The sequence below is a fragment of the Anarrhichthys ocellatus genome, unplaced genomic scaffold (assembly GCF_004355925.1).
Source record: "Anarrhichthys ocellatus isolate YVR2014 unplaced genomic scaffold, GSC_Weel_1.0 scaffold11, whole genome shotgun sequence".
Lineage (NCBI taxonomy): Eukaryota > Metazoa > Chordata > Actinopteri > Perciformes > Anarhichadidae > Anarrhichthys > Anarrhichthys ocellatus.
This window is the reverse complement of record NW_022280041.1, coordinates 9,022,179-9,048,168: the sequence shown is the minus strand read 5'-3', so window position 1 is coordinate 9,048,168 and position 25,990 is coordinate 9,022,179. Positions and strand designations below refer to the sequence as shown.

Sequence of the window (25,990 nt, the reverse complement as noted above, 5' to 3'; positions counted from 1 at the left end):
AGAGAGAGAGAGAGAGAGAGAGAGAGAGAGAGAGAGAGAGAGAGAGACGTGTGATTTCTCTTTGTACTGAATCAAGAGTTGAGACCTGCGCTGCTTCTGCTCACCTCTCTCTTTTTTTATATAAGCAGAGTTTGCATGCTGTAAATAGCCCAATAAGCCGGTTACACTTTACGTTTCACGGTAACCGTCAGTCCCGTTTGTTTTTGTGGAAGCGAGCGACCACAGCCAATGTCCCTTTAAGCGATTTTTGGACAACAAAAGCATCAGGTTCAACGTTGTTTCTTCGGGGGATTCCAAGTCACACATTCATCAGTCGGGATTTTTTCCAGTGCGGAAAAGCGAGCGGCCGCGCGTCCACAGACCGCTTCGACTCCTTGCTGTCGCTCCTTCCACACTTCCACATATCCGTGGGGGGCTTTTTAAAATTTTTTATAACCAAACCGAGCGATCATGGCTGCTGTAACAAGCCCGGAGACGAGCCCTCAACCCCGGGTATATTTCCAGACGCCGGGCGGCACCACGGAGGAACCGGAGATCCCCGTTCGGAAGCAGGGACGCGTAACCGTCAAATACGATCGTAAGGAGCTGAGGAAGAGACTGAACCTGGAGGAGTGGATTATCAACCAACTAACGGACCTATACGACTGTGAGGTAAAGACCCTAACAATATAACCGGCCTCACAAAACCCGATCGAACGTATCGATCAGGCGGCTCTGCTAAGTAATAGGGCTCCGTAAATCAGTTGATCAGCTCCGGGGATTGTCCGTCCGTCCAGTCCGAGAGCAAACTGTTGATAAAGAAACAATTATAGGCCCTTTGTCATTGCTTTTGGCCTAGCCTCGCGTGTTCTATAACCTATAGGATCTGGGCCATATGCTAGGATGAGGTAATGAATATGGCAAACTAGGAGTGCGAGGAAGCTGAACATTAGCCGCAAGAAACAAAGAATTCATGTCAGACATTTCTACCAGTCAGATAAAGCCGCTGTGGTTTTACTTCAATCCCCCCCACCAACATGTATAGGCTAAATGTAGCTGATACAGCTTTATTACCTTATCATGAAATAGACAGCCTCTGCTGTTCTCTCTTCTGATTGGCTGGAGCTGTAAAGCACACCTGTGAATTATTTTAATAAAGTCTTAATAGCTTACTGGAAATCATACTTTTGTCATTAAAGACATTGTTAGGCCGCTGTTTGGGGTGGGAAAATTAGCATGTTTTTATTCAATATGGAAATTTAAAAAAATGTGTGGCTGTGTCTTTGGTTACACTGTGGCCCATGGTGCATGCCCCTTCCCTCATGTCTTGTCTATTCTAATTGCAAACTTTTATGGTGAGGGAGACACCTTATGGGAGGCAAATGAGGTGATACTGATCAGTCTGGGTGGAGGGGTCCAGTCATGCGCCGTGTTGGGGGGGGGGAGGGGCCTTATAATGACCTCCCCTGGCTGTCGTGATGACTGAGCACAATCACACCAGAGTCCCTCTGCAACATCACACATCAAACCGTTGGCCGTGGTGACGCACGGAGAGCCGCGCAGCTCTAATGTAACCTGGCGGCGGCTGTGGGTGGAGCTGCTGGCGTCGGTAGTTGGTAAGCTCATGTCAACTCTACTGAGCTGGCATTGACCCACATTCTATTCCCAGTAGCGCGAGGAATACAACGACATAACAGGTTTGGAGAATTCCCAGTTGGCTATAGGTGAGACCAGAAAAAAAGGCAGGAGGCTGGAAGACAATTCACACATATTAGCACAAGGTCAGGCTGGTCTTTGGGGATAAATTGTTGTCATTTAACAACAGCCTCTTCAGGAGGTCTGGCTGTCTCCACATTTGCACCTGGAAGTCCAAAATCCAATCCACTGACAAACTATAACTTATTGTAACTATATTATTCCAAGCCAATGTTAAACAAGAGCGTAAATCAGTTTCCAACCCTCCTGGAGGGTCAGACACTGATACCTCTCTCATGTGAAAACCAGATTGCATCGCACTTTCATTGAGATTTTAACAGCGGTTACCGGGATATCCCGTGACATGAGGATAGTAATAATAAAGTAGCAGGGATACTACAGAGCCTCACATGCCAGCAGAGGCGATTAAATGGCCTGGAGAGGATTTGAAAATCAATGAGCTGTGATTGTGTGCCAATGATGGATTCAGAAGCTATGGATTAAAACCTGGCAGAGTAAAAAAATCTCTCATTCACTACTCCACTCTTTCAGCCATGCATGTGCACAGATGCTTTATTGTTGTTAATTATTGTTTTTTTTTGTGGGTTTTTTGCACCAACAGGGTCACAAAGAGTCCAAAAAGCCCCACAAATGGTTGTCGCCATGACAGTGAGACTGAGGTTGTAATGATTCGTTATTGTCAGATCACAGATACAGCATGCACTCACGAGATCGGACATGTTGATTTAATTCCCATTTTTTGGACGCATATCACTCATTCATCGCGAATGGCGATGCCTATTTTGTGCTTTTCCATCCACAGTGTTTCCACTCAGCTTTTCATTGTCCCGATTCCGTCTCTGCCTCGGCTGTTAGACAACAAAGAGATTAATTTACAGTCGGTTCGCTGATGGAGACACATTGGGCTCATTTAGACGGCGAGATGGGGAGCACGTGCTGCTAAACAGTGTAACTGGAGAGGCAGCTTGAGCCGGTCAGGGAGCAGAGTGGGAGAACCCTGTTCGATGTCACAAGACATGGAGAGATATGTTACTCCTTTTCTTCCACCTCCCTGTGTCCCTCCTTTATTTAACCTTTCACTCCTTTTCCTACCGTGTCTGTCTTTTTGTTCTGATTCATGCCGTATTCCACATTTTCATTCCCGCCCCCTTCATTACTTCCCATCTCCCTTTATTTCTCTCCTGTCTTGGATGCTTATTTCTTCTAATAATAAAACCGGCATGGAGTTTGTTCAACAGGGAATTCATAATGAGCCATTTTCCCCAATCATATAATCCCTTTAAAACATGCTACAAGCAGTCTTTCCTGCCAGACAGCTTGTCAGATATTCATCCAGCCACTCAGTCCGTCTATCAGTCACAGTCGTTGTGGGTAATAGTGAGGAGCCAAGCCTTGATACGGTTCCATGGCAACGAGGCTTCAATGTTTACGTTGGTTAACTGTGCAGTGGGAAAAGAAAGGTTGTGTCAATTTGGTGGAAGAAAAGCTTGGTGAAATTATCATTTCCCAAAAGCCCCTGTTTTCATTATTTTCTTTCAATGCAGGATTATAATTCGAGCCATTCAGTTATTATATTAGCAGGGCCTTTGTGAATTCCTGCAGTCGGGTGTTAATGTGGCATTTGCATTGCTGAAGAAACACACCTGGTTTCGACAGGGTGCTCAGTGATAGTGAAGGGGTGGCTTGAGTTCATCTGATAGCACTCTGGGGGATTATTTAGACAACAAAGGGTGAGAACCGCACTGCAATAGAGCCTCGAAAATCCTACTCCAATTCCCACTCATCTCACAGTTTATGTTAGAAACCCAACTGTAAACTGTATTAGGTTGAAAACATAAACACTGAACCGGCAGAAAGTGTTTGGATTTAAGGGGGTTACTGGGTGTTTCTTTAAGGTTAGCTGCCTTTTACGCCGTCTTTGTTGTCGTTGTTGCGCCTCCACTCTATTACTGGCTCTGTATGCAAGGTGCTAAGTGACTTCAGGGACACTCTAGGGAAAGTGTGTGTGTGTGTGTGTGGGGGGGGGGGGGGTTACACTCACGTCACAACTCCACTTCTATTAAAAAAAATGACAGAATTTCACACCAGCCCTCGCATCATTTCCATGGCAACTGTGCTGTTAAAATCTGAATTTGTCAGTAAAGACTCACACTGCCTCAGTTTGCTTTGTTTTTTTGCAGCCAGTACGCTGGAGCTGACCAGTAGCTACATAGTTAACAGTGGGGCGAGTGGGCGGTCCAATCCCCAAACTCTAGGGCCCTACGTGGCCACACACTCACACACATAAACACAGATGGGGATACGAGTGAGAACAGAGGCAGGATTGGTGAACAGGAATGCAATAAACGGGGGTAGAGAAGGAAAAACAACTGGAGGGGATGGCAAGAGGAGAAGGAAAAAGTATCGGAGGAGGCAGGGATGTCAGAGTGTACTTCTAACACGTGTCCTCTGGCACTGCTGTGATATAATAGGAGTGCTCATAAAGTCCCTTTTTTTTTGACTGTGCTGAAAACAATCCAGTAACTTCTGACAGCTTCTGACAATGAATCTCAGTCAAACACTCATCAATAAACAGTACAGTAATGTGTAAACGGGTCATTTTCAGTCTGCAACAACAGACAGTTAAAGAGGACATTCAGAGCAATAAGAAAACACGACATGCATCCTGGCATGTTTGTTTAAGTAAGTCATTCCGGTCGACGGACACAAATGCACAAAAACACACGACATTTGCTTAAACCTCACACTTAAAGGTCTGAATACCAATCAGCATTACCCTGTTTCACTCGGTGTGTGCGTAAGAGGGTGACTACAAAGAGTGGTTGTTACACAGCGGGAGTGAAAGACTCCAGTGTGTCTTTGTAAACACCCCCCCCCCCCCCCCCCCCACACACACACACACACACACACGCACACACACACACAGACACGGGCATGCACACATCGTGTTAATAGCTTACATGTGGTTGTACGTACTGAACAGTCCTTTTCCTGTTTGATGTGGGGGGGGGGGGTAGCCTGACCCACTCACTGACCATGTGAGCCTTTTTTCTAAGATGAGGAGTGAAGAAATCAACCGTGAGGGAGACCAAGCATGCGTTTTGGTGAGAGTGCGAGCAAGATCGGAAGGAAGCAAAGAGCGCCAGGCGAGCAGAGGCCTGGATGAAGAGAGAGAGAGAGAGAGAGAGAGAGAGAGAGAGAATGAGGGATGTGAATCATCCAGGGGAATGGTTACGCATGTTATCAAAGGAAGTGTGTGAGAGTCATAAACACGCAGTTCATAGGAAAATCATAGACAACATTAGCACACGACTTTCCCCAGAAAGTATAATCATTGCACACACCTGTTGATTCTCACACACACACTCGCGTGTCTGGCTTTGGTTTCACCAAATTTGCACAATCACTTTTAAGAGATTAAGGAATGTAATCAACACATTTGTGGGTGACATGTCTTTTTTTAGCTGACAAGAACACCAGGTTGTCAAAGTACTCCGTTGTGGGTCATTTGTTTCAGCGCAGTGTTTAAACATCCTTTTAACAAAATAGCCTGCTTCAATTTCAAGAATGCAACAGATCATGCTCGTCGCCTATCCCTAATAATTTATTCTAGTACGTAAGCATGCAGGACAGTAAACAATAAGCTAGCACCCACTGACATATTGTGAATATCTTTGCGTAGACGTAACTTTTTCCGATTCTTTTGCTGTTCCCGTCCGCCTCTCTGTTTGTCACAACCCTTTCGGCCTGTGCTCCGTCATGTGACAGCCAGCGTAGCCCACTCATACAGTACTGATCGTCTGACACATTTCCACCGTGTAAAACCCTTCAGTATTACCAGCTAAGACCGATTGAGCTCGTCATTCCATACCCTGTCGGCAGAGTGTAAAAGGTTTACACAAAACCATTTTACCTTAATGATCACAAGCCAAGGGGGGCGCATTGGGAGATCTATTACGAAAAGTCCCAGCACCAAATCTAATTGCAGGCAGTAACTTGTTTAATGTTGTGGGACAGTTTACAGACTCGAGAGCCAGTTATTCATACACATCTTCCTGCTTAAACAGCTGTGTGTATTGCGTGTGCACATTTAACAGCCGTCCAGTAAATACTCAAGCCGTTAACTTCTTTGCTTCCATAAATATGACGACTGTGATGTATTAAAGCACCCCTTTGCTCTCCTGCTTCTTATTTTCAAGGAGCTACAATGCCGTTTCAGACAAGCACTCTTCTCGGTCCTAACCAGAGTGCTATTCGCTGTCCTTTGATGCATTTTAAGACTGTACAAATGCTTTTGATAGCTGTCCTGTGAAAGCTCCCGCACCCCGAGGACGTTTCTTAAAGTGAGAATGGGTACAATAGTGACATCGTTTGGTACACAGGCCAGTGTTATTACTATACGTGGCTCCAGGGTGTTGTAGCTGTAATAATGCTTTTAAATGAGATGAATATGAGGTTTTTGGTTATTTTATTTTATTTTTATTAGCCTCTATGCTGAGACTATGTTGAAATAATAAAAGAAAAGCCATTGTCTCAATATGTAGCAGTTGCAACAAGAGTTGGCAGCAGCTTTGGTCTGGAGTCGTTATAATCATGAAGTGTCTTTGTAAGTAAAGCCAACTGCCTGCAGGTTGGGTGAGGTAACACAGATCCACTCAGGAGTGTATTTTAGTCCCAGCAGGTGCATTAGAGCCAGTTGAGCTGTTGGTTAACTGCAGGGAAGCATGTGTCAGTATATGGCTGTAGTTACTGTCTCTAATTACATGTTTATTGTACCTTATTATAAGCCAGTAACAGACTGTACAGTAGCTGCGCACAATGTCTTTCCTGTTAATACCGTATATTTTAGAGAAGGTGATGGGACTTCTAATATTATTGTAGCTTTCATAGCCGTGCGGTCAGATTGGTTGTTCAGGACTGTGGCACTTGGTTAGCAGACACCGATTGTTAGGACGGAGCACCGGTGCCATGTTGGCCTCGTATGTCCGCCATGATGTCACCGCTGTGTGAAACCGAACTTGGTTATCGCAACGTGGAAGTCATGTGACGGGATTCTTGTGCGATTAATAAAAGTGCTCTGGTTTGAAATGGCTTTGGGAAGAAACGGATGGATGAGAGATGTGTGGACAGATGGACAGACAGCTGGTAGGCAGATAGACAAATAATTAAATTCAAATTATATTTGTAATAGATTGGCAATAGAGATGATAGTCAAACTGATGAATGAGGAGGAGGAATACAGTCACTTCTGTTATTTACCATAATATATTAAAATAATGATTCATGTGGTTTGATATTGTTTAGTATCAAAACTAGTATTTTAGCTTTCCACACTAATCGTTTGCTCCATGTGTGACACACAACACTTTGAGACACAAGTTTATTTAAAGTTGCATTTCATTGAGAAGGAAGGAACAACTGACCATATTTGGGCAAATAGTCTGATGAAGAAATGACTGACTCATCAGGGAGGGAGTCAAGCTTTTACTCACTCACACTCACATATACTCTCATTATGTTGGAATTAAGAGCATTAAATGAACAAATCAACACATCAAGAGTTCAGTCATTCACCTCTTTTTACAACCGAACAAAAAAACGTAAGTGCCATAAAACCCTAAAATACAGTTTGATCCTGCTACTGAACAAACTTCAGAGTGAATGATTTGCCAAGAGGCTAAAAGAATAAATCAGTTAGTGAAAGAAATGAATGATGATGTTGGGACATCCACTTTGTTATCAGGGTTGTTGTTGCTTCAGACCACGTCTTGTCTTGTCTCTTTGTCTTGTTTTTGTTTCGATGTGATAATCTGCCGGAATAATCTGTAACTGACCCAATATGGAATTCAGCCGAAGCCTTTACTTATTAGTGTGTCGCCAGTGTTCAAGAAGTCAGAGGCTGTGTTGATGATTGATCTGTATGAAAGCATTATAACGTTCTCTAATCCCTTTAGTCTCAATAGTGGCAAGAAACATCTCAGCAAAGTGGGTGAAAATAAACGGACGAAGTATTTCAATAGAACTTGAACTATAGCGCGTTAGGATTGCCAAACACTCCTGCCTGAAACTGCCAGAATGACATCATAAGTCATTCAATGAATGAAATGGGAAAAGAACAAACGAGTGTTGGGCCCCTTTGATTGTTTTAGTAGTATTTGCCAAGAGTGACATAATGATAATCAGCTGTAATCCTGCGCTCTTAATTTAATCTGCACGTAATCTCATGTTTCAGTCCAATTGTAGTGGTAATGGCTTGTAGAGGAGGTGCGTGTCTGTGTGGCCTTTCTGCATGTTGAGTTTTTTTTATTTTTTACTTGTTTGCTCTCATGGTAATTAACAATTGATGGTAAAACGGGAAAAATCAATTCAGAGCACCTCAGGCTACTTTTTTTTTCCAGTGTTCCCAAGATGCATGCACACACACACACACACACACACACACACACACACACACACACACACACATCGATATCAGTCTGTGTGTGAATTTGTGGAGCGACGTGATCTCAGAAATCGCAGAAACGACAGGCTTAAGAGGAGATGTGGAGGGTGAAAGTGGGCACTTGAGATGCTGCCTGGATCACGTATTTCAGATGAATGCACGAGGCATTTTGTAATTAGAGTGGGCGAGAGAGAGAGAGAGAGAGAGAGAGAGAGAGAGAGAGGTTTTGAGTGAGGAAAGCTGCATTGGTTTATGCTAATCACTAAAAGCTGCATGGAAATTAAAAGCAAAGATTAAAAGTTAGCAGCCAAAGGTTGTCCGCATATCTGTCACTCCCCTTAGAAAAAATAGCTTCACTACTAATACTACGCTTATGCTGTGTTAAGCAAATGAACAATTTTTTTTGCTCATTTGGGGGAAAATTGGGCAGCAGCGACAATCCGTTGCCCTGCCGGCACCGCTCGGTTGCCAGTACAAGTCTTCCCGAGGCTGGTTGTGACCCTGAGGGACCAGCCGGAGTGTTTTCCCCGGGCAGGCTGCAGCACAGACATGTCCAGTCAACACACACTGAACCACTGAAGCGTATAGTCGGGCCAAACAAGCCCGTGTGTGATTCATTCAACCGTACCGCGAGCAGATAGGACTTTGGGCAGCTTTTGAAGGGACTAAGGTCGGATGAGATAGATTTTTAGCAATATGTATGTGTGTGTGTGCTCTGGCGTGTAAGCATGATCCATGTCTATTAGCAGCTCTAGCTTCAGCTAACCATTTTCTTCTTTACAAGATATATTTATATATTTCAACTCTACTAATGCTAAATACAGTATTGATGATATTGTTGCCTAATTACAGTGTAAGAACTACTTAAACTCCCGTGCTTGCGTCTTAACTATAGTTCTGAATGTTTTCCTGGCATCATATAAAAGTTGCGTTCTGTGTACTTGGAGCCTGTTTGGTTTGGCTCTCTCCTGTCTGAAGCAACACACACACACACACACACACACACACACACACACACACACACACACAGGGACACGATGGCATGCCCGCATCCCTACCACTAGCCTCTGGCTCCTTTTACTTTACATGACAGAGCCGTTGTATTAGTAGTCAGATAGCAGGAAGGCTGCCGAGTCCAAACACATGGAGGCTCTGGTAGGATGTGCTCAATGACGGACATGTTTTTAAGAGAACAAAAAAATGTAGGAGCTGCATGCGGCTCTACTTCCACAGAGGTGCATGTAGAGTTAAAAAAATATATATATGACGGATAAAACAATGAAGCTGTATTCACTCGTCTTCATCCTGGTTGCAAGCAGGCTGAAGAGGTTCGTTCAGTTCAACTGTTTCGCCTGCAGCTCTCTCTCTTTTGTTTTTCATAAGATTCAAAACAGGACATCATATTCTTCCTGGGAGGAAGTACATTCAACTGATTAGCCGCACAATCGAGAAGACGATCAGCCACACAGACACACAAACAAACACACACGAACGAATGGTGCACAATAACACACCCATGTGACGTTACATGCCTACTGCAGACTGGATTAAGTACATGGCATTGTATTGATTCTGGATTTTTATGGTTTATGGCTGTGTGTAAGGCCACATATTCATTTAAGCACCACTTACATTAATTGCGCACACACACGCATACATTCCGTCAACGGTGTCCTCCTCAACAGTTTCTGTTAACTCTCACCATACACACACACTGTCAGCCGGCCACTTCCCACAGATATCGCTCTACCTCCCCTCCCCCCCTCGCTATCTCCCAAGGTCACGTGGCCTGACAGGAAGTCGCTGTGCGCTCTGGTGTTTTTAACCCCTTCTTCACATCAAGAGAAGAACAGATCCTGTCTTATGTTCTGGGGGTCACACGTTTGTGTGAGCCAATCTGCTTCTGGGAGGAAGGAAAAGGACGTGTTGGAGAGGGAGGCCAACAATGTCTGTTATTCAAAGAGCTGCAGATTCCTGATAAGCAATCGGGTGAGGGAGATAAAAAGAAGATGGAAAGCAGCAGGCGATGACTGACACAATGCATCCCGAATCCCTACACCCTTGTCGACCCCTCTGTGACTCCATCGCTCTCATTTTCTCTCTCGTGTTCTCCTGTAAGTGGCCCGCAGCAAGGTCCAAACGCTATGAATTGCTCTGGTACAGAGTGATTTGTAGGAGAGCAGTGAGCGGTAATGCCAACCAGACAGGAAGGGCATCAAAGGAGACCTAAAGATAAAGGGACAGAGGGGGAGAGCATGACAGGAAGTTGGTTCAAGCCCAGTATTTTTCCACTATTGCCATGCTGGGTTTTATCTTGTGTGTGTGTGTGTGTGTGTGTGTGTGTGTGTGTCTGTGTTCATCAGATGACAGAAGACCAAATTAGATCAGTCCCAAGGGTGTCGTGAATTACCACCTTGAGATGGCTTGCAGGCAAATTTATGGCTCAGTTTCAACTTTAAATATTTGTTGTTATTTTGACAATGAAGGGGTTTGGTACCTTCTGTAGTGTCCTTTATTTCTTAATCATATTATTATGTTTTTCTAACCCATGACCATGCACAGGTATTGCCTGCAGATATTTGCACATTATCGATCAGCACATCCTTAACTTCTCCATAGTTTTAAGTTCGGGAAAGGAAGATAAACAATGACAAATAAATCACAAAATGCCTCCGTCCTTTAGTTGAAATGTTTTAGTTCCATTTTTTGCTGTGACTTTTTATTGCTGACAATAATTTGTGGCTCAATCCATCGGTGTTTATTTAAGAAACAGGCCTGAGCACGCATACGACGTGTGAATTCGAAGGTGTGCTTATCGGCTCATCTGAGAGTCTCTGCACCCTTAGTCAAATAGAATTATGTGAATCTTTGCAGAAGCACGTTTTATCCATAAGCCAATCTTTTTGAACCTGAGCAATGCACGGATATGTTTTTTTTTTGTGTGGGTTAAACAGGACCGTACTTATCCTTAGCATTGCACGCTGTTCTGCTACTATCTCTTCTCTTTCGGTTATCTCTCTTTTCACCGGCCTTCAGCCACACTTCTGTTTTATCCTCCTCCGTGCTTGCCTCTTCTCTCATTTCTCTCACCCTCGCCTTTGTCTGTCCTTCAGCGTACCTCAGTGGGCGACCCGTGAGGACTCTGTCCGTGACGCACCAATAATCCCCCTTTTTCACAATCGCAACTAATTACAATAGCTGGTATTTAAGTATCGGGAAAGAGCTAAATGATTTATAGCTCGGGCCTTTTGTTTGGGACCATTAGACAAAGATGATTAAAGCGCAATCCAGTTTTGTCCATCAACATGCTATTTGAGTGCAAATACGTGGAAATACTAACCAGATGCTTTGGCTTCTGACATTTTGCTTCTTGCTCTGGCGTTACTGATGTGGAGCTGTCAGATTGTTGCGTGGACACTTTGTTCTCTCAACCTGAGAGAGCCTAAAAAACACACACCGACAGCCAAACCATCTCAGCTATGCCTGTGCTCACACCGCCTGCAGAGTGGTTGTGTGAATCTGCAACTCGCCATTGTCGGTGTTCGCACATATTTTGTACCTGTGTCACGGTGCCAAGTCGACCAGCATGGGGTAATAGTTTTAATGGACTCACTCACCCACTCCGTTATGCAAACACGTCTAAACACTCAGCAAAAGCACTCTCCTGCTTGGACTGACCTCGACACGGTTAAGACAGAGTGGATAGAATTGGAAAGGAGAGGCACATGGTGTTAGCGTAGCATGTCATTTATTAGTGTAAATTAGTTCCATGTAGATCGCACGTCAACCTCCCCTCTGCATCTGTACTTTTTTTCTCCACAACTAGTCAATAAAACGGATTAGCAAGTAAAGATCACAAAAGTAGGAGTAAATGTGGCGTAAAGGATTCTGGTTCATTCAGTCAAAACAAACACACGCACAAGGAACTTGGAGTAAGTGTTGTTGGCGCCACGCGGCCTACTTTTCCTACTCCATCCTCCTTCCTCCATCCTGCCTGCTCCAGCCATCGCTTCCCTCTGTCTCTAACTTCCTTGCCCCCCCCCATCCTTCATCCCTGCATTGTACCAAGCCAAAACATTGTTTTGTCTTCGTAGCAAAACAGGCGATTGGCCATCCTGAATTCGGACTATTTTTAATCCTGGTTAGTTGCTGCGGCGGTCGGAAAGCAAAAGTGGCCATTTATCACTCGTCATCCAGCTTTTTGGTGAAGCTAAGCCTCTCTGTAACTCTTCACATTTGAATCACTTCCCATCACAGGAATCAGCTATGTAGTGTGTCATCACTGGAAGACATGCTGTGTAATCCTCGTAGGTGGCCTCTGTGACCTTCTTAACACATGAAGCTTCCTACACTTTAAAGGCATTGGCTTATGTCCATCTTAATACACTTAATGTCCCCCTGTATCTTCTTTTTATTAGCCGTGCGTCTATGTTGCTCATTCTGCAGATTTTTACACAGTCCTATCAGCATTTGTTTAGCAGCCGTTTCTCAGGTTTTACGCTCACATCCTCTTTATATCATTATAGTTCATCTTTCACTGTGTGTAAGCCTGTGTGTCTTGCACGTAAATCAGGTTTTTTTTCTGATTTGAAGCCAGAGTACTGTGAAATCAAATCAATCTAAAATAAAAGCAGTTGACACATGACGTCTCGATCATCACTTCCCTTTCCAGAGATATTTACAGAAGCCACGATGGGCCTTTTTGCTGTAAATACGAGTGTGTGTAGCTTATGTTTTGTCCTGCGAGGAAGCTGTATCTGGTATTTGGTCTGTCCGAGCCTGCAGCAGCTATACACGGACCCCCCTGTGAGAGGAGTAGTTCTATGACCTACGCATGCACACAAATACGCTCTCATACTGTCGCATCGCATTCGGCTCCGTCCTGCAGGCAGCCTCCAGACAGACAGCGTGTCTGCCTCATTGTGTCGGTGTGGGAATCGTATTCGCAAGCTTGTCAGGAAGAGTATAATTAAATTCAAAGACCACAATAAAAATTGGGTCTGTATGCTAGTTTGTTTCTCAGAGGGCGCTAGTGGTTCAGACTGAAAAGGGCAGACATCTTGCTTACATGCAACATCAACAGAACCACGAGGGGAGTACTCAACACGACGGGATGAAACTGTGAACATGTTATTCACGATATAGTCACACTGAGAAGTCAAAAATCACAGTCACGGCTTTAAATAAGCGTGGGAATTATTACATGGGCCTTTTAAAAATAGCGTTTGCCTTTTGTTCAGTAGTCTAGAGTAAGTATGGCAATAAGATCATTATAATAAGAGAAATGGATTATTCATTGATGATACAAACTATCATGAATAGACCCTTTTACAGCCGACCTCGCTATAAATATGCGACCGCATGTTGGCAACGGACGGAGCGTTTTCGCCCCCAGCCATCCAGACGAGACAGCAAGCTTTAAACGTTGAATTGAAAAGCGTTACCAGCATCAAAATGTCTGGTTGTTGCATGTTTGGGGGGGGGGGGGGGGGGGGGATTTAGAATTGATATTCCAACAGCGGACTCCCGTTCTACAGAATTCCGACAGGCTCCCGGCCGCTTCAGAGCAACAGGTGTTACAGTTTATTGAGTGACCGTGTTTTTATAAGGATACCTACATGTTCTTTTAGTGTTTTCAACAGCTGCCGTCACTTCGAGCAACCACGGACACATTCGGCGGAGAGTCACCAGTTTGACATGGCCACTCGTTAAAACGCCATTTTCCTCCAGAGCTATTCAACATGTTGACTTCCACTGGACTGTTGAAATGCTCATGTTTGTGGGGCCCATTTTAAAAACTCAATAAAGTCAAAACTCTGAGTCTATGACCTTCTGTACACGACCACGGATAATGCAATTGGAAGCATCTAGTGACTTGTTTGCTCGTGATTTGTCTCTGGTGTAATGTTGTATGCTATTTTTTTACACCAAATCCATGTTTATATTTGCCCACTATATACTTGCTAATGTATTCTACCCACTCGCTAATGGCACACAGATCTAGAAAGTCAATTTGTTTAGGTTGCTTTCTAGTTCTTTGCAGAGTCTTGACAAGCTAATGCACTCTTCCGTACTTCCTTTCCCCAGAACTGCATACGTCATCATTGTTTACAAACAGAAGTCATTTCCTATGGAAGATTAGGAAATAAATGATCATTCCTCCAGCAAACTTGAACAATATGTGCAATCTTGTAGAGGTGCTGAAAAAGATTCCTGGTTGATTTGCCTCTTTTGAATAGTTCCACACTGCGCTGCTTTGTTCGCCGTCCTGCGGCGTGCGCCAATATCTTGTAGGCACCTTTCAGTCCAGATCACATCTGCGGCCAACAGTAAAACCCCCTCCAGACTCCAGACTAGTTCAGTAAGTCAGTCTGGAGGATTGTTTTGGGAATCCTCCCTCGTGATTCCCTGCTTTCTTTGTGTCTCCTCTCTGAAGCCTGTCTTCTGGCCTTTTTCAAAATCCCTCCCTCCCTACTCTCCCTACTCCCCCCCTCAGCTGCTCCCTCTTCTCGATATGCTCCTTAACCTCTTACCTTCCTTCCTCTTTCCGTTCCCTTCCCCCCTTTCAGATTTAACAGTGCGTCTCTCAAATTATTTTCAAGTAGCTGTATCAAATGGAAGTGTGTCGCTTACGCTTTTCAGGAACAATCCGTGCGTTACATTTACCTTGAGGCTACGTCGAAGAGACACAGAGTAGAAATAAAATGCCGTTAATATCAGAAATGAATTGTTCGGGAGTTAAAAATAATGTAGATTTATTCTTTTATCTTGAATGCGCGGTTCCTTATCTATTCGTTTCCTTTGTATTCTCGCCTTTCTCACGTTGTCTGTCGTAGCTTTCTTTACTAGCAGCACATGGAGCCCACATGTGCAGATCAGCTTTGTGTCAGACTTCACTCCCTGTGTGAGAGTGTGTTAGCAACAGACACCGTCAGTATGTCTGCAGTGTAAGAATTTGTGCACCTTTGTGTCCGTCTTTCAGAGCTTAAATTTGGAAATTCTGTAAGAGACCAGCTTATGTGTATGAAAGAGTGTGTTATAGTGTACCATGTGTGTGTGTGTCAGTATTTTTGCACTTTCTTTGCCAGCGTTGCTGCTTTCAGCTTGTGTGTAATGTCAACCTGGGTGTCCGTGTGTGTGTGTGTGTGTGTTTTTTACTCTGCTGACAGTAAGTCTGGTTGTCACCTCCAGTCTATCTCACACACACAGGCTGTCCTGCTCGGAACTAAATCCTCATACCCCGCCTTTTACACACACACACTTCATCCAGCTCAGACTTATTAATGCTCATTTTATAATTCTTTAATCCATGTGTGTGTGTGAGGTGTGTGTAACAGAAAGGATGTGTGTGATGTTGAGGAGAAAAAAAAAAGTGCCATTTGGTAAATGTGACACACAAGCGTGCACACACACAGCATGCTGTGCCTGTCTGTCTGTGAGTGTGTGTGTGTGTTGGAGTAGGGGGCAGTTGGGCAGGTGCAGAGACAGCTGGTGTGGGCAACTCTAACCGAGGGGGAGGACGAGAGCGAGGGAGAGATTCCTAGAGAATGACATGAATATAGGGTAGCAACTGAGCTGCAAAAGAGGGGGAAACGAGTGTTTGTACGAGAGAGTGTGTGTGTGTTGCTGCCAGTGGTGAACTGCTTTGATAGCACACACTGAGCTAGTGTGCTTGAGTGGGACAGATGGAGAAAGAGAGAAAGAGAGGGAGACTAGTGAAGCACTTTCCATAGAGCGACTGATTAATGAGAAGAAAAAGTATTGATTGGCCTCAGGGAGGAGGCGTGGCGAGAAAGGGAAAGAAAGGAACCAAGATGAACTCACAGCGAACTCAGTTTCTACTTTCACTCATTTACTGAGCCAAACATCTCTGAGCTAGAAGGCAAGGGTGCTCTTAACCTCCATATTAGAGGTCAGCTTATCAGTATCAGGCCTTAATTGCTTTTGCTTGAATTAAAAGTCTGCATTTTCATTTGTTTCAAATTGAATTACAAGCCAAATTATTTTGAGGGGATAAAGTTGTTCTCTAACTTTCTCTGCAGTTTCTAAACATCAACGCTGATTCAAAGGAGCCAATTTTAAGATCTGCAACGGCGTGTTTTCTCTTTAGACGTGACGGTCAGCAGTTTACGGGCCAGCTTTCAGCAATGCACTTGCCGCAGATATGAGCTGGCGTCAAAGCAATACTACGACGATTCCAAAACACGGCCTGACATTTGACATTCATTTGTCTACTTTGCGATAAGCGAAAGTGTTTCAGTTCCTTATACTTGTGTGTAAATGAATGCACACGCATTCAGACACAGAGTTGAGTGTGTTAGTATTGGACATATATACGTTTGTGCTCTTCTGCTGTCTTCACTGTTACCTGTTCATGTTGCCCTCTCCTTGCCTGTTTCTTTGTCTCTCTTCTCTCTACCGTGTGCAACACTACGAGGTGATGGACGGCCGCCGCCCTCTAGTGTTCACAAATGGACATGCATCGGTCGCTTTGCACCACGTCATGCAGCCGGACAGAAATGCCAGTGCCAGTGTATTTGCAGACAGCCACATGACATAAACACAGGGAAAGAAACCCTCATCAACCGTTCTATTCTTAGCCCATGTCCAATGAAAAGAGGTTGACTAATGGGTGTGTCTTAACTTTTACTCAACTTCATGCCACGTGCTACAGGAAGAGGCCATCCCAGAGCTGGAGATAGATGTGGATGAGCTGCTGGATATGCCCAGTGACGTTGAGCGGGGAGCCAGGGTCAAGGTAAGGAAACAAACATGCAAGGACACGCACGCACGCAAAAGACAAGATACATATTCAGACTGTCTTTTATTGTTTTACAGGACTTACTGGTTGAGTGTTTTAAACCTACTGAGGTAAGATTTTTTTTTATCTCTCTTCCATCCTCTTACCCAATGACACTTTACCCCCAGATTAATTCACTGTGCATTTTTTGTATTTCAGAATTCCCCACATGTGTTTTGTCCCTCCTGTCTCCCCGTAGGTCTTCGTCTCAGAGCTGCTCGACAAGATCCGAGGGATGCAGAAGCTCTCTACGCCTCAGAAGAAATGATGGCGTCCTTCCTCTTCCTCCCACATCCTCCCCTCCCCCTCAGCCCTCACCTCTCGTCTTCCTACTGTGCTTTCCATCTTTCCATCTTGATGTCAGTTTTCTTCCATTGACTATTTTCATGAAATACTTCAACTAATCCTTGTTTCCTCTTTTTCGATACACCCTCCGCTCTAAACCCCCGTTCCTGTTATTCCCCTCCTTGCCTGTTTCCAGCCTCCATAGTTCGCTTTTAACCTTCAGCGAAGAAGAAGAAGTAAAGAATGCATACTAGTAAGCAGGGGAAAACAAGTGATTCATTGGTCTTTATCCAGGCACTCTCCTTCTGTCTCTTTTTCCACTCCTGCTCCTCCTTCGCCCTTTGTTTGGCTTCACTCCTCTTCCTCATCCCGCCCTCGTACCACCCTCCATCTGTCTGAGGAGGAAGAGAAGAGGAGCAGAGACGAGATAAGTCCCATAATTACCGAGAGTTGGGCGGCCGCGAGGTGGGAAGAGGAACGAGAGTCTGCAACAGCCAAGAGAAGGGTGGAAGGGTGAACGGCGGAGTTGGAAACAGCCAATCAGCTTGAAGCAGGGCCTAATCATTGCGTTTGTCTCGACCAATGAGATTCCTTATTTCGTTATTTGTGAGGGGGTTATTAAACTTGTAAACGATCCAGCTACCAACCACGGTTCCTTTTGATACTTTCTAGTTCAGTTTGAGGGCACGGGGATATTCACTTGACTTTAGTTTTTCTGTAACTTTTTTTTGTTGGGGGCGGGTCATTACAGTCGGAGACATTTGCTACAGTGGTGCATTTAAAGACTGTCCTTTTTTGTGTGTGTGTGTGTGTGTGTGTGTGTGTGTGTGTGTCATTTTGGTAAGAAAATCTGATCCTCTGACCATGAAGAATAATGTGTGCTACATCTTTAGTCCAACAAAGAGGGAAAATTTGATCCCTGGAATTAGCGGTTGAACCTTAAAAAAAAAAAAAAATAGTATGTTTTTCTTTCCTCAAATGCGTAGTGCAGAGTCGTAAGAGTGGCTCTTTAGAAGCCTACGCTGTCCAGCCTGCACAGGCAGACGTCTGTGAGTTGCTAAATGCTACGTGCGCGTGTTGCTACATAATGTACAGCAACATTCATAATAGGAGTGTTTTTCCTGGCCTGTATATTCTGCTGTTCTGTTTCACAATTTAGATTTTTAGTGTAGGACTGGTTCCTGTTTTTTGTTTTTTTCTGGATGCATTTTGTCTCTCACACACACACACACACACACACACACACACACACTGACAGTCCAACAAGGGGACCTAGAACAAAGCTGCCTTTTTTTGTTTCATAGCCCCTTTCTATGTCCTTTTCACACTTAGAAATCATTCAGCCCACCGCATAGTTTTGTTTGGCAGACGTCATTTGAGAGCAGTCACACGTGGGAACTGAAAATGTCTTTGGAGCTACGTGTTGGTGGCAAGACTGTAATGTCCTCTGCCTGTCAGTAGACCCACCAATGAGACGTCTGAATGGGAGGGATAGAGGCCACTGTTTTACATTGAAGCTGTCTAAAAGCATTCACCCTTCCTTTTTCTTCTTTCTTTCTTTCTTTCTTTCTTTCTCTCACTCACACACACACACACGCCACCCTTGGGGGCGGAGAAAACGGAAACGTATTAGAAAACACAGCTGCCTCTCACGCAGATGTGCGCACACACACACCAAGTGCTGAGAGAGAAAGGGGGTGAGAGAGAGACAGGTCCGTTGCTGTCACAAGATCTGTGTTTCCCCGCCGCAGCTGCCAATCATCTCTGAGAATAAGCCATCTGTGTCTCATCCTGAGCCAATCAGATGAGAGACTGAAGCCAGCCGGCCTATTGGAGAAGCAAAAGCATTTGCTGCGAGTCCTGTGACCAATTGTGAACACCTGCGGTGACAGCAGACCTCCGCTGTCTGTCTCCTTCTCTGTCACTGCCAACACACACACACTGGCCCATTTCTATCTTGCTGCTCTGTCATTACTCCCCGGCATCCCCTCTTTCCTTCTCCTCCCACCCATTTCCATCCCTTTTGTCCACCCTTTCAGTTTACTTCCCTTTTTTTTTTTTTTTTTTTTTTTTTTAAAAACAGATGTTGCCTTAGGTATTATTTATGTTACACAAACCAAATAAACGGGAGACATTCATTTTTAAAAAGGTTACGCAAACTGCTAAACACGCGCGTTACCGAGCGTGTGGAGAACCTTGGATTTTCTGTCGCTCCTTTTCTTTCATTTTTGAAAAACAAAATGAGATTCTGTTGTTTTTTTGTGGTTGTTTTTTTAGAAGTGAGTGTTTAATACTTAGGCCTTGATACAGTGATTTTGATTAGATAAAACAATGTTCTTTACAATTACCATTTGAATACTGGTCTGTTTTTATTGTGATCATGACACTTCTTGATGCCCCGGCCTTGGATTACCACGTAGTAGAACAAAAAATCCATTCAGATACATTTTGGTGCGATTGCTTTTGCCTTCCTGGTGGGGTTTCCAAACCCAGCACCGTTGGCTTTTTTGGAGGCATCAGATTGTACCAGGCAAGCTCAATCAGTAGATGAATTTGAGTGGATTTTAATTCCTAAATCCAGGTTTGGATTATATATCTTCTTAGACTGTTATTGAGAAGTCTGTTTTTTTTACTGTTGGGGAAAATTGCAAAAAATATATATACTGATTATCATAATTGAGGCTAAATACAAGAGCTAAACCATGCAGATTGAAGGAGCGGAGATGTTTTTTGGACAATGATTCGATTAAACCAACAAACAAATGTAGCAATATCAACAACAGGTCTTGTTTTTGCCCAATTTTGTTACACTTTTATGCAACTTTAATAAAAACATGTAAAATGGACTTGTTTGTCTTTGTTTGTTTGTCAATTCTCTGCTTCAGAAAACCCAGAGAGCTTATACAGATGATTGACAGTATATTAGCTTGTATTTAGTTCAATCAAGCCTCTAAATTTGATGTTCGTTAGTGCGTGCTTTTTTAATTTGTAAAGATATAGCAGGTAAATAATTTAAACTTTTAACAATGCCTCTGTTGCATTAAGTGTCCCTGAAACTCAGTGACCAGCATACACAATATGAGGAAATGGAGTGCAGACATAATTAATGGCATTAGTTCCACCTGTATGTTTCCTGCAATGACATGCCAAAATGTCTGCCATGAAAAATGCCTTTTGTCCAAATGATGTGAATTCCACTATTATCATCTCAGTGGCTCTCTGGACATTTTGTGTTACGTTGGTGCCATCTTGTGGTTGATTGCAGTATGCATTTATACCACGACGCAAGAGTGGGTCTGTATATTGTGTTCTAATTACAGAGAGATAGATGGGCACTTTATTAATCCCACAAGGGGACATTTGTTGTGCTACAGCAGCATTTATAGGTACAGAGAAATTGTAAAGCAAAGCGAAAAAAACAACAGAGTACAAATATTAAGTATAAAAAGTAAGAATGATCCTTAACACCTGTAGCATGATGGCTGAGTCCCGTAAGCTAATGATGCTTCCAAGAGTCAAGATAGAGATATAGATAGATAGATAGATAGATAGATAGATAGATAGATATTGAATACACATTCAAAATGTGCATCGTTTTAGTTGCGTTTCAATTTAAGCCTGTAATCATTGTATTTGTTGTAATGCATGTGTAATATGACCTGAGAAGTCTGGGCAGCCTCATTATATTATATTATATTATATTTTACTATATTATAGTAATATTGAGATTGAAAAAAAGGGAGCTACGCGGTACTTTTTATAAAGTCCAGCCTATTGGTTAGTTCTGCTTGTTAGCAGCACTAAACCGGATTATGATTGGTCCACTAAACCTGCTTTAGCGTTTTGATTGGACACGCGACGTCTGGGGGGAGGAGCTCCTGTCGGTCATCCCGGGTCCTGCATTACGGCTCGACGCTGATTGGTTGGATTCACGGGTTGTAGAGTCCGGCAAAGTGTCGAACTGAAGACTTGAAGTGAAGAGGAAGTACTTTTTTTTTTTTTAAATTGGAAATATAGAAAATGATGCTTTAACTTTCTAGTGCCGAGCAGCGGGAGAAGGTGAGCAGACTCGTGTGGTCACTGTCATGTCCGGTGAAAAAGAGGGTTTTCTGTTTACAAACAGCGTCGCATACACGGACGGATAACGTTACTTATAATCCATGTACAGTTGGAAGATACGGTCAGAATGAAAGCTACCCGGGCGGTGCTTCAACGTACTTTATGACATTTAAACGCTGATTATATTGTCAACTACCAAACGCACAGAGAACATATTCGTGAATGAATCAACTTGAACGGTGTTGACAGTGTGCGGAGTCGTTTCGTCGCTGTGTGGTTTCAATGGCTAGCTAGTGATGCACTTGACTTCATGGTGCTTTTTATGCCGGTAATTTGACGTGAAAAAGGGGCAACGAGTCTCGTTAAATTAATTTGGGGTTGTAAGTAAAATACACCGGAAGTATAACAGCTTCGGACTTAGTTCGGCTCGTTATTTTTAGTGTAGACACCGCCGTCGAGTTCATAACGTTCACTGTTTTACTGTATGACATCACGGAAGCTACCAGTGGTCAAGAGAGGCTCAACTGTAACAGCACTTCCGGTGGGTAACAAAATAAAAGTCCTGTTAATGAACGTAGAAAAAGTTTGGAGGATAGAAAAAGTTTGGAGGATAGAAAAAGTTTATGCTCCGTTTGGAGTTATTTTCCTTAACGCGCTACTAACAGCAGTGTGAGATGAATCATTTTAATTGTGTCTTTTTATTTGCCTTCCGCCAAACAAAATCGTTAAATGTCCCGTCTTGTGCTGTTTTTCTAGTTTGCTTGACAGATCCCCGGAAGCCATACGGCAGCTCGATGTGCCGCGGGCTTCACAATGTTATTCTATTCAAATTATTTTCCAACTGCACAGTAAGCTACAATCCACAACCAAACCACGGACACGTCTCTGTTTTACCAACAGAGTTGTATCCCTTTGTCTCCTCTCTGTTCTCTTCTTTGTGGCTTACTATAATCAACCCATCTGCAGTGTCGTCATTCGTCAACATCGCCCATATTGAGCAAAATAACACAAGTGAATGATAACAGTGTGCAGCAGAAGTGAAAGCTAAAATAGCTATTTTAAACCTATTGCCCACAATATTTCTAAATTTAGTTATCTGTCATTTTAAATGTGAGTACATTTACTTCTTCAGTAGTGGATGCATAAGATGTGTTGTTTATACCAAGTATTGCAATTGTGATACTTTTGACGATAAGCCTTTTTACATGTTTCTTTTGCAAACTAAGACATGCGACACCTTTGCAGTTGTGCGTGTAATTTTTAGTTAACTCTTAAGAAAAAAGCTAAATAAATACATAATATGAAGTAATATGAAGCCATTTCACTTAGAATATTTAGACTTTTGGTGGTGGGAAAAATGTTAATACACAACCAGAGACCTCATCATCATTCAACAAATAAACAATAATGTCTAAATAAATGAACAAAAGTTGGAACAAATGAGTAACCCAGTTTACCAAATGACAATCACTGATCAATGAAGCAGCTCAACAAGAGACGGAGAGGTCAACACACCGTGGTATAGTCTGTGTGTGTGTCTCTGCATGTGTCTCAGCCAGCCAATGCCCGCCCAACCCCATGTGAGGGAGCCGGAGGAGGAGATGGAGGCAGAAGGAGAGTCGCAACTCCCCGAGGCCAACGGAGAGGTGGAGCAACCGCGAGAAGATGACAGAGGAGGAGGAAGAGGAGAGGACACCATGGAGGACAGCGCAGAGGAGCGGGACAGCGACTTGGACGATAGTGAAGATGAGGAAGAGGAGGAGGAGAGTTCAGGTAAAGCGAAGTGAAATGTTGTCTGATTGAAGGCAATGTCACTTTTTTTTTCACTGTTTCTGTGTGTCTCCCTGTCCTCTGAAGAGATGGATGATGAAGACTGTGAGCGGAGGAGAGGAGAATGTCTGGATGAGATGCTGGATCTGGAAAAACAATTTCAAGAGCTGAAAGACAAGTAAGTGGAAACAGGAGGGGTGAAGAAACTTGACACTGTGCCTCCCCCCTGGTGTGATTTGAAATAATCTCAATCATTAGAAGAATTGCAGAAGGAAAGAAAGAAAGAAAGAACGGAAGACTGACTTCACTGTGTGATTGCAGGTTGTTTCGGGAGCGGCAGAACCAGGTGAAAGTGAAGCTGGACGAGGTGCTGACAGGGAAGGCTGGAGAATACAGAGAGCCACTGGTCGCACTCCAGGAAAGCATGCAGATACAAACACAAGTGGCTGGTAAGTTAAAACACACAAGGACGCACTGCATGATGCACACAATATGGGCCAATATTAGGACACACGGCACAATTAGCAACATGTGTTTTCCAGCAGAGATAATCGTGTGTAGGGTGTAGATAGGAGTTTTCTTAATTTAATTCAATGTGGCTTTCTTGGCATGAAAGTAAAAAAAAAAAAAATAAAAATAAAAAAAAAAACTATGAATATAAAAAAAAAAAAAAAAAAAAAATAATATATATATATATATATATATATATATATAAAAAGTATTTTTTAAATTTTCTCAATGTCTCAAATAGCATGATACAACACCTGGCCACTGGATGGGGCTGTTCAACAAACATTAACCTCTGTAGCAGAGTGAAGGGAGTTAGGAGGACCCACTGTGCTAAAATATAATCTACGGATTGAAGGGTGAATGTGTGCATAAACTATAAATTGATTAATTTCGTCTTTCTTAGGGAATGTCTTACTTCGACACATAAAACAATGTCTTGTTGTTAAGTTTCCTATTCTGCCAATTCACAGTTCATTTAGCTGTGTTCAATAGGAAGCGGTCTGTGTTGGGCAGCTTGAAATCTTTGCTTCATTAGTGAGTGGGTGTTAAATTACAGCTAGTAATACAAAGGTAGTTTAAAAGATTGACATGCAGTCAAACATGATAATAACAAAATAATCTAAAAGTCGCCCCACTCTGTCTTTAACTGCAGGAGTGTACAGAGAGCTGTGTCTCCAGGTGATCCAACACAAGTACGAGTGTGAACAACAAGGAGCAAGGCAGCACCTGGAGGTAATACACACACAAATACACTATGTACTGCACACGGACACTCGCACAATGCTATTGGACAAAATCACTGCAAACCTAAAAACTGTGTATGGATTTCTGCCTGCGGGTTACAGAGTGAGCGGACGCTGCTGTTTGATGCCATGAAGTCCGAACTGCTGGAGAAGATAAGAAGACTGGACGAGGACAGACAGAATATAGACATCACCTCGGGTACAGGCGACAATGTGTCATCAGTGTCAGTCTTGTTGATTTAGAGAAGAAAAATCTACCGTATACTTTAACTGCCATTACTAATGTTTGGACAAAACACTGTTGATATCTTGCTAAACATTAGAACTGTGGTTACATACATTCTGCAAAGTTACGAGATAAATAAAAACAGTGGAATGCAATGAAAGATATATCTTCTCATTCCAGAGTGGAGCGATGAGATGAGGGGCAAGAAGTGTAAAAGGAAAAATCTGCTGAGTGGGTCGGAGAGGAAAAAGAAAGTTGCTCTGGTTTCAGGTAAAACTTCACCTTTTCTGATTTATTCGTCACCTGCTGATCTCATCGTTCTCCCGTTAGCTTTTATTCTGACACAAGCAGTATGTGCAAGTCTATTTGCCTCCTGCGGACAGGCGGCTCAACTCGACTCCCTCTCTGTCTCACAGGGCCGTTCATCGTCTACATGTTGAGAGACATCGACATCCTTGAAGACTGGACCGCCATCAAGAAGGTAAAACATGACGCGATTTCAGCTCCCACTATTCTTCACCTTAATAGAGTGTAAGGTCAACACTGAAATTACACTCAATTAAGGTAAATAGATTCCCTAATGTCAACGCTACATACACTCATACACCACAAGTAACCAGCTAAATGAATCATAGTTGCATATATATTATGGTAAATTTGTCTCTGTGTGTTTTTCAGGGCAAAGCAGCACTGTCACCATTAAAGAAGAAAGTTGAAAGTGAGTCTGCCCGTCCACCTGTTTGCATAAATATACAAACTCCATTTCTTTCTTCCTGTAAGCCCTTTCTCATTTTGTCTTTCAGAACGGTGATAACAGGAGGATCTAACTGAAGACCAGCAGCAAAAACCAAACTTCACACACACACTCACAACATTCCCAGCTACTTCCACGAACAGTGTTGTCTCCTCAAGACCCAGAAGATGGTTGTGTTGTTATTTTCCACGCTTTTGACCCTCTGCGACCAACCACCCACCCGACTGCTTGTTTGTTATCTATTGCTATTTAAAATAAGTTCTTAATGATGTGACAACCATGTATTTATAGAATGATTTATAACTGTAATTAAAATTGTAATCTTTTGTGACACAAGGTTTCGCGTGTTCTTGCAATCGATTCCTGCTCCAGGTTTGGAGGCTGTAAAAACGGGACCACAGCCAGGATTTTACAATTAGTGACGTCATCACCCACCTAAAGAGATGTTTTGAACTTTTTAAATTTATTTAAAAATCACACTATATATATTACATAGGAGTCCGCTCAGCAGAATGGTCCTGAGTCTGGTGGACCTCTCACTTCTGCCAGGCTCAGAGCAGTTAGACTATTAGATTAGATTAGACCTAATTATAACTTCACACAAATACATCACTTACTGGAATGATGTCACACGCTCACCACACAAACCAGAAACATAGCTGGCACTAAGAAAAGAAAAGTATACAGATGCAAACTACCCAACCAC

At 43.2% G+C, this 25,990-nt stretch overlaps 2 protein-coding genes across 4 annotated transcripts; both read left to right on the top strand.

Annotated features, from left to right (window-relative positions):
- Window positions 1-42: 42 nt before the first annotated feature.
- Window positions 43-20,068, top strand: ppp1r14bb (protein phosphatase 1, regulatory (inhibitor) subunit 14Bb). The gene is made up of 4 exons (XM_031851020.1): window positions 43-651; window positions 16,812-16,895; window positions 16,976-17,008; window positions 17,137-20,068. Exons 1-4 carry the CDS (start codon window positions 451-453, stop codon window positions 17,203-17,205), a joined length of 387 nt encoding a protein of 128 aa, XP_031706880.1. The 5' UTR covers window positions 43-450; the 3' UTR covers window positions 17,206-20,068.
- Window positions 20,069-21,178: 1,110 nt separating this feature from the next.
- brms1 (BRMS1 transcriptional repressor and anoikis regulator) lies at window positions 21,179-25,774 on the top strand. 3 transcript variants are annotated; one of them, XM_031851104.1, is made up of 11 exons: window positions 21,179-21,281; window positions 22,038-22,129; window positions 22,837-23,054; window positions 23,139-23,229; window positions 23,373-23,500; window positions 24,214-24,293; window positions 24,407-24,503; window positions 24,711-24,800; window positions 24,947-25,011; window positions 25,209-25,248; window positions 25,334-25,774. In XM_031851104.1, exons 2-11 carry the CDS (start codon window positions 22,095-22,097, stop codon window positions 25,339-25,341), a joined length of 852 nt encoding a protein of 283 aa, XP_031706964.1. In that variant the 5' UTR covers window positions 21,179-21,281; window positions 22,038-22,094; the 3' UTR covers window positions 25,342-25,774. The 3 variants fall into 3 exon arrangements, with proteins under 3 accessions (XP_031706964.1, XP_031706965.1, XP_031706963.1); XM_031851105.1 differs by lacking the exon at window positions 22,038-22,129; XM_031851103.1 differs by having other exon boundaries at window positions 21,179-22,129.
- Window positions 25,775-25,990: the final 216 nt, after the last annotated feature.

Excerpts from the sequence above, each read along its gene's own strand:
- brms1 (XM_031851104.1), top strand. The coding sequence starts at position 22,095 with ATGTTATTCTATTCAAATTATTTTCCAACTGCACA. Across the intron at positions 22,130-22,836 it reads AATTATTTTCCAACTGCACA|CCAGCCAATGCCCGCCCAAC; the intron begins GTAAGCTACAAT and ends CATGTGTCTCAG. Across the intron at positions 25,012-25,208 it reads ACTGGACCGCCATCAAGAAG|GGCAAAGCAGCACTGTCACC; the intron begins GTAAAACATGAC and ends TGTGTTTTTCAG.
- ppp1r14bb (XM_031851020.1), top strand. The coding sequence starts at position 451 with ATGGCTGCTGTAACAAGCCCGGAGACGAGCCCTCAACCCCGGGTATAT. Across the intron at positions 652-16,811 it reads CGGACCTATACGACTGTGAG|GAAGAGGCCATCCCAGAGCT; the intron begins GTAAAGACCCTA and ends CACGTGCTACAG. Across the intron at positions 16,896-16,975 it reads AGCGGGGAGCCAGGGTCAAG|GACTTACTGGTTGAGTGTTT; the intron begins GTAAGGAAACAA and ends ATTGTTTTACAG.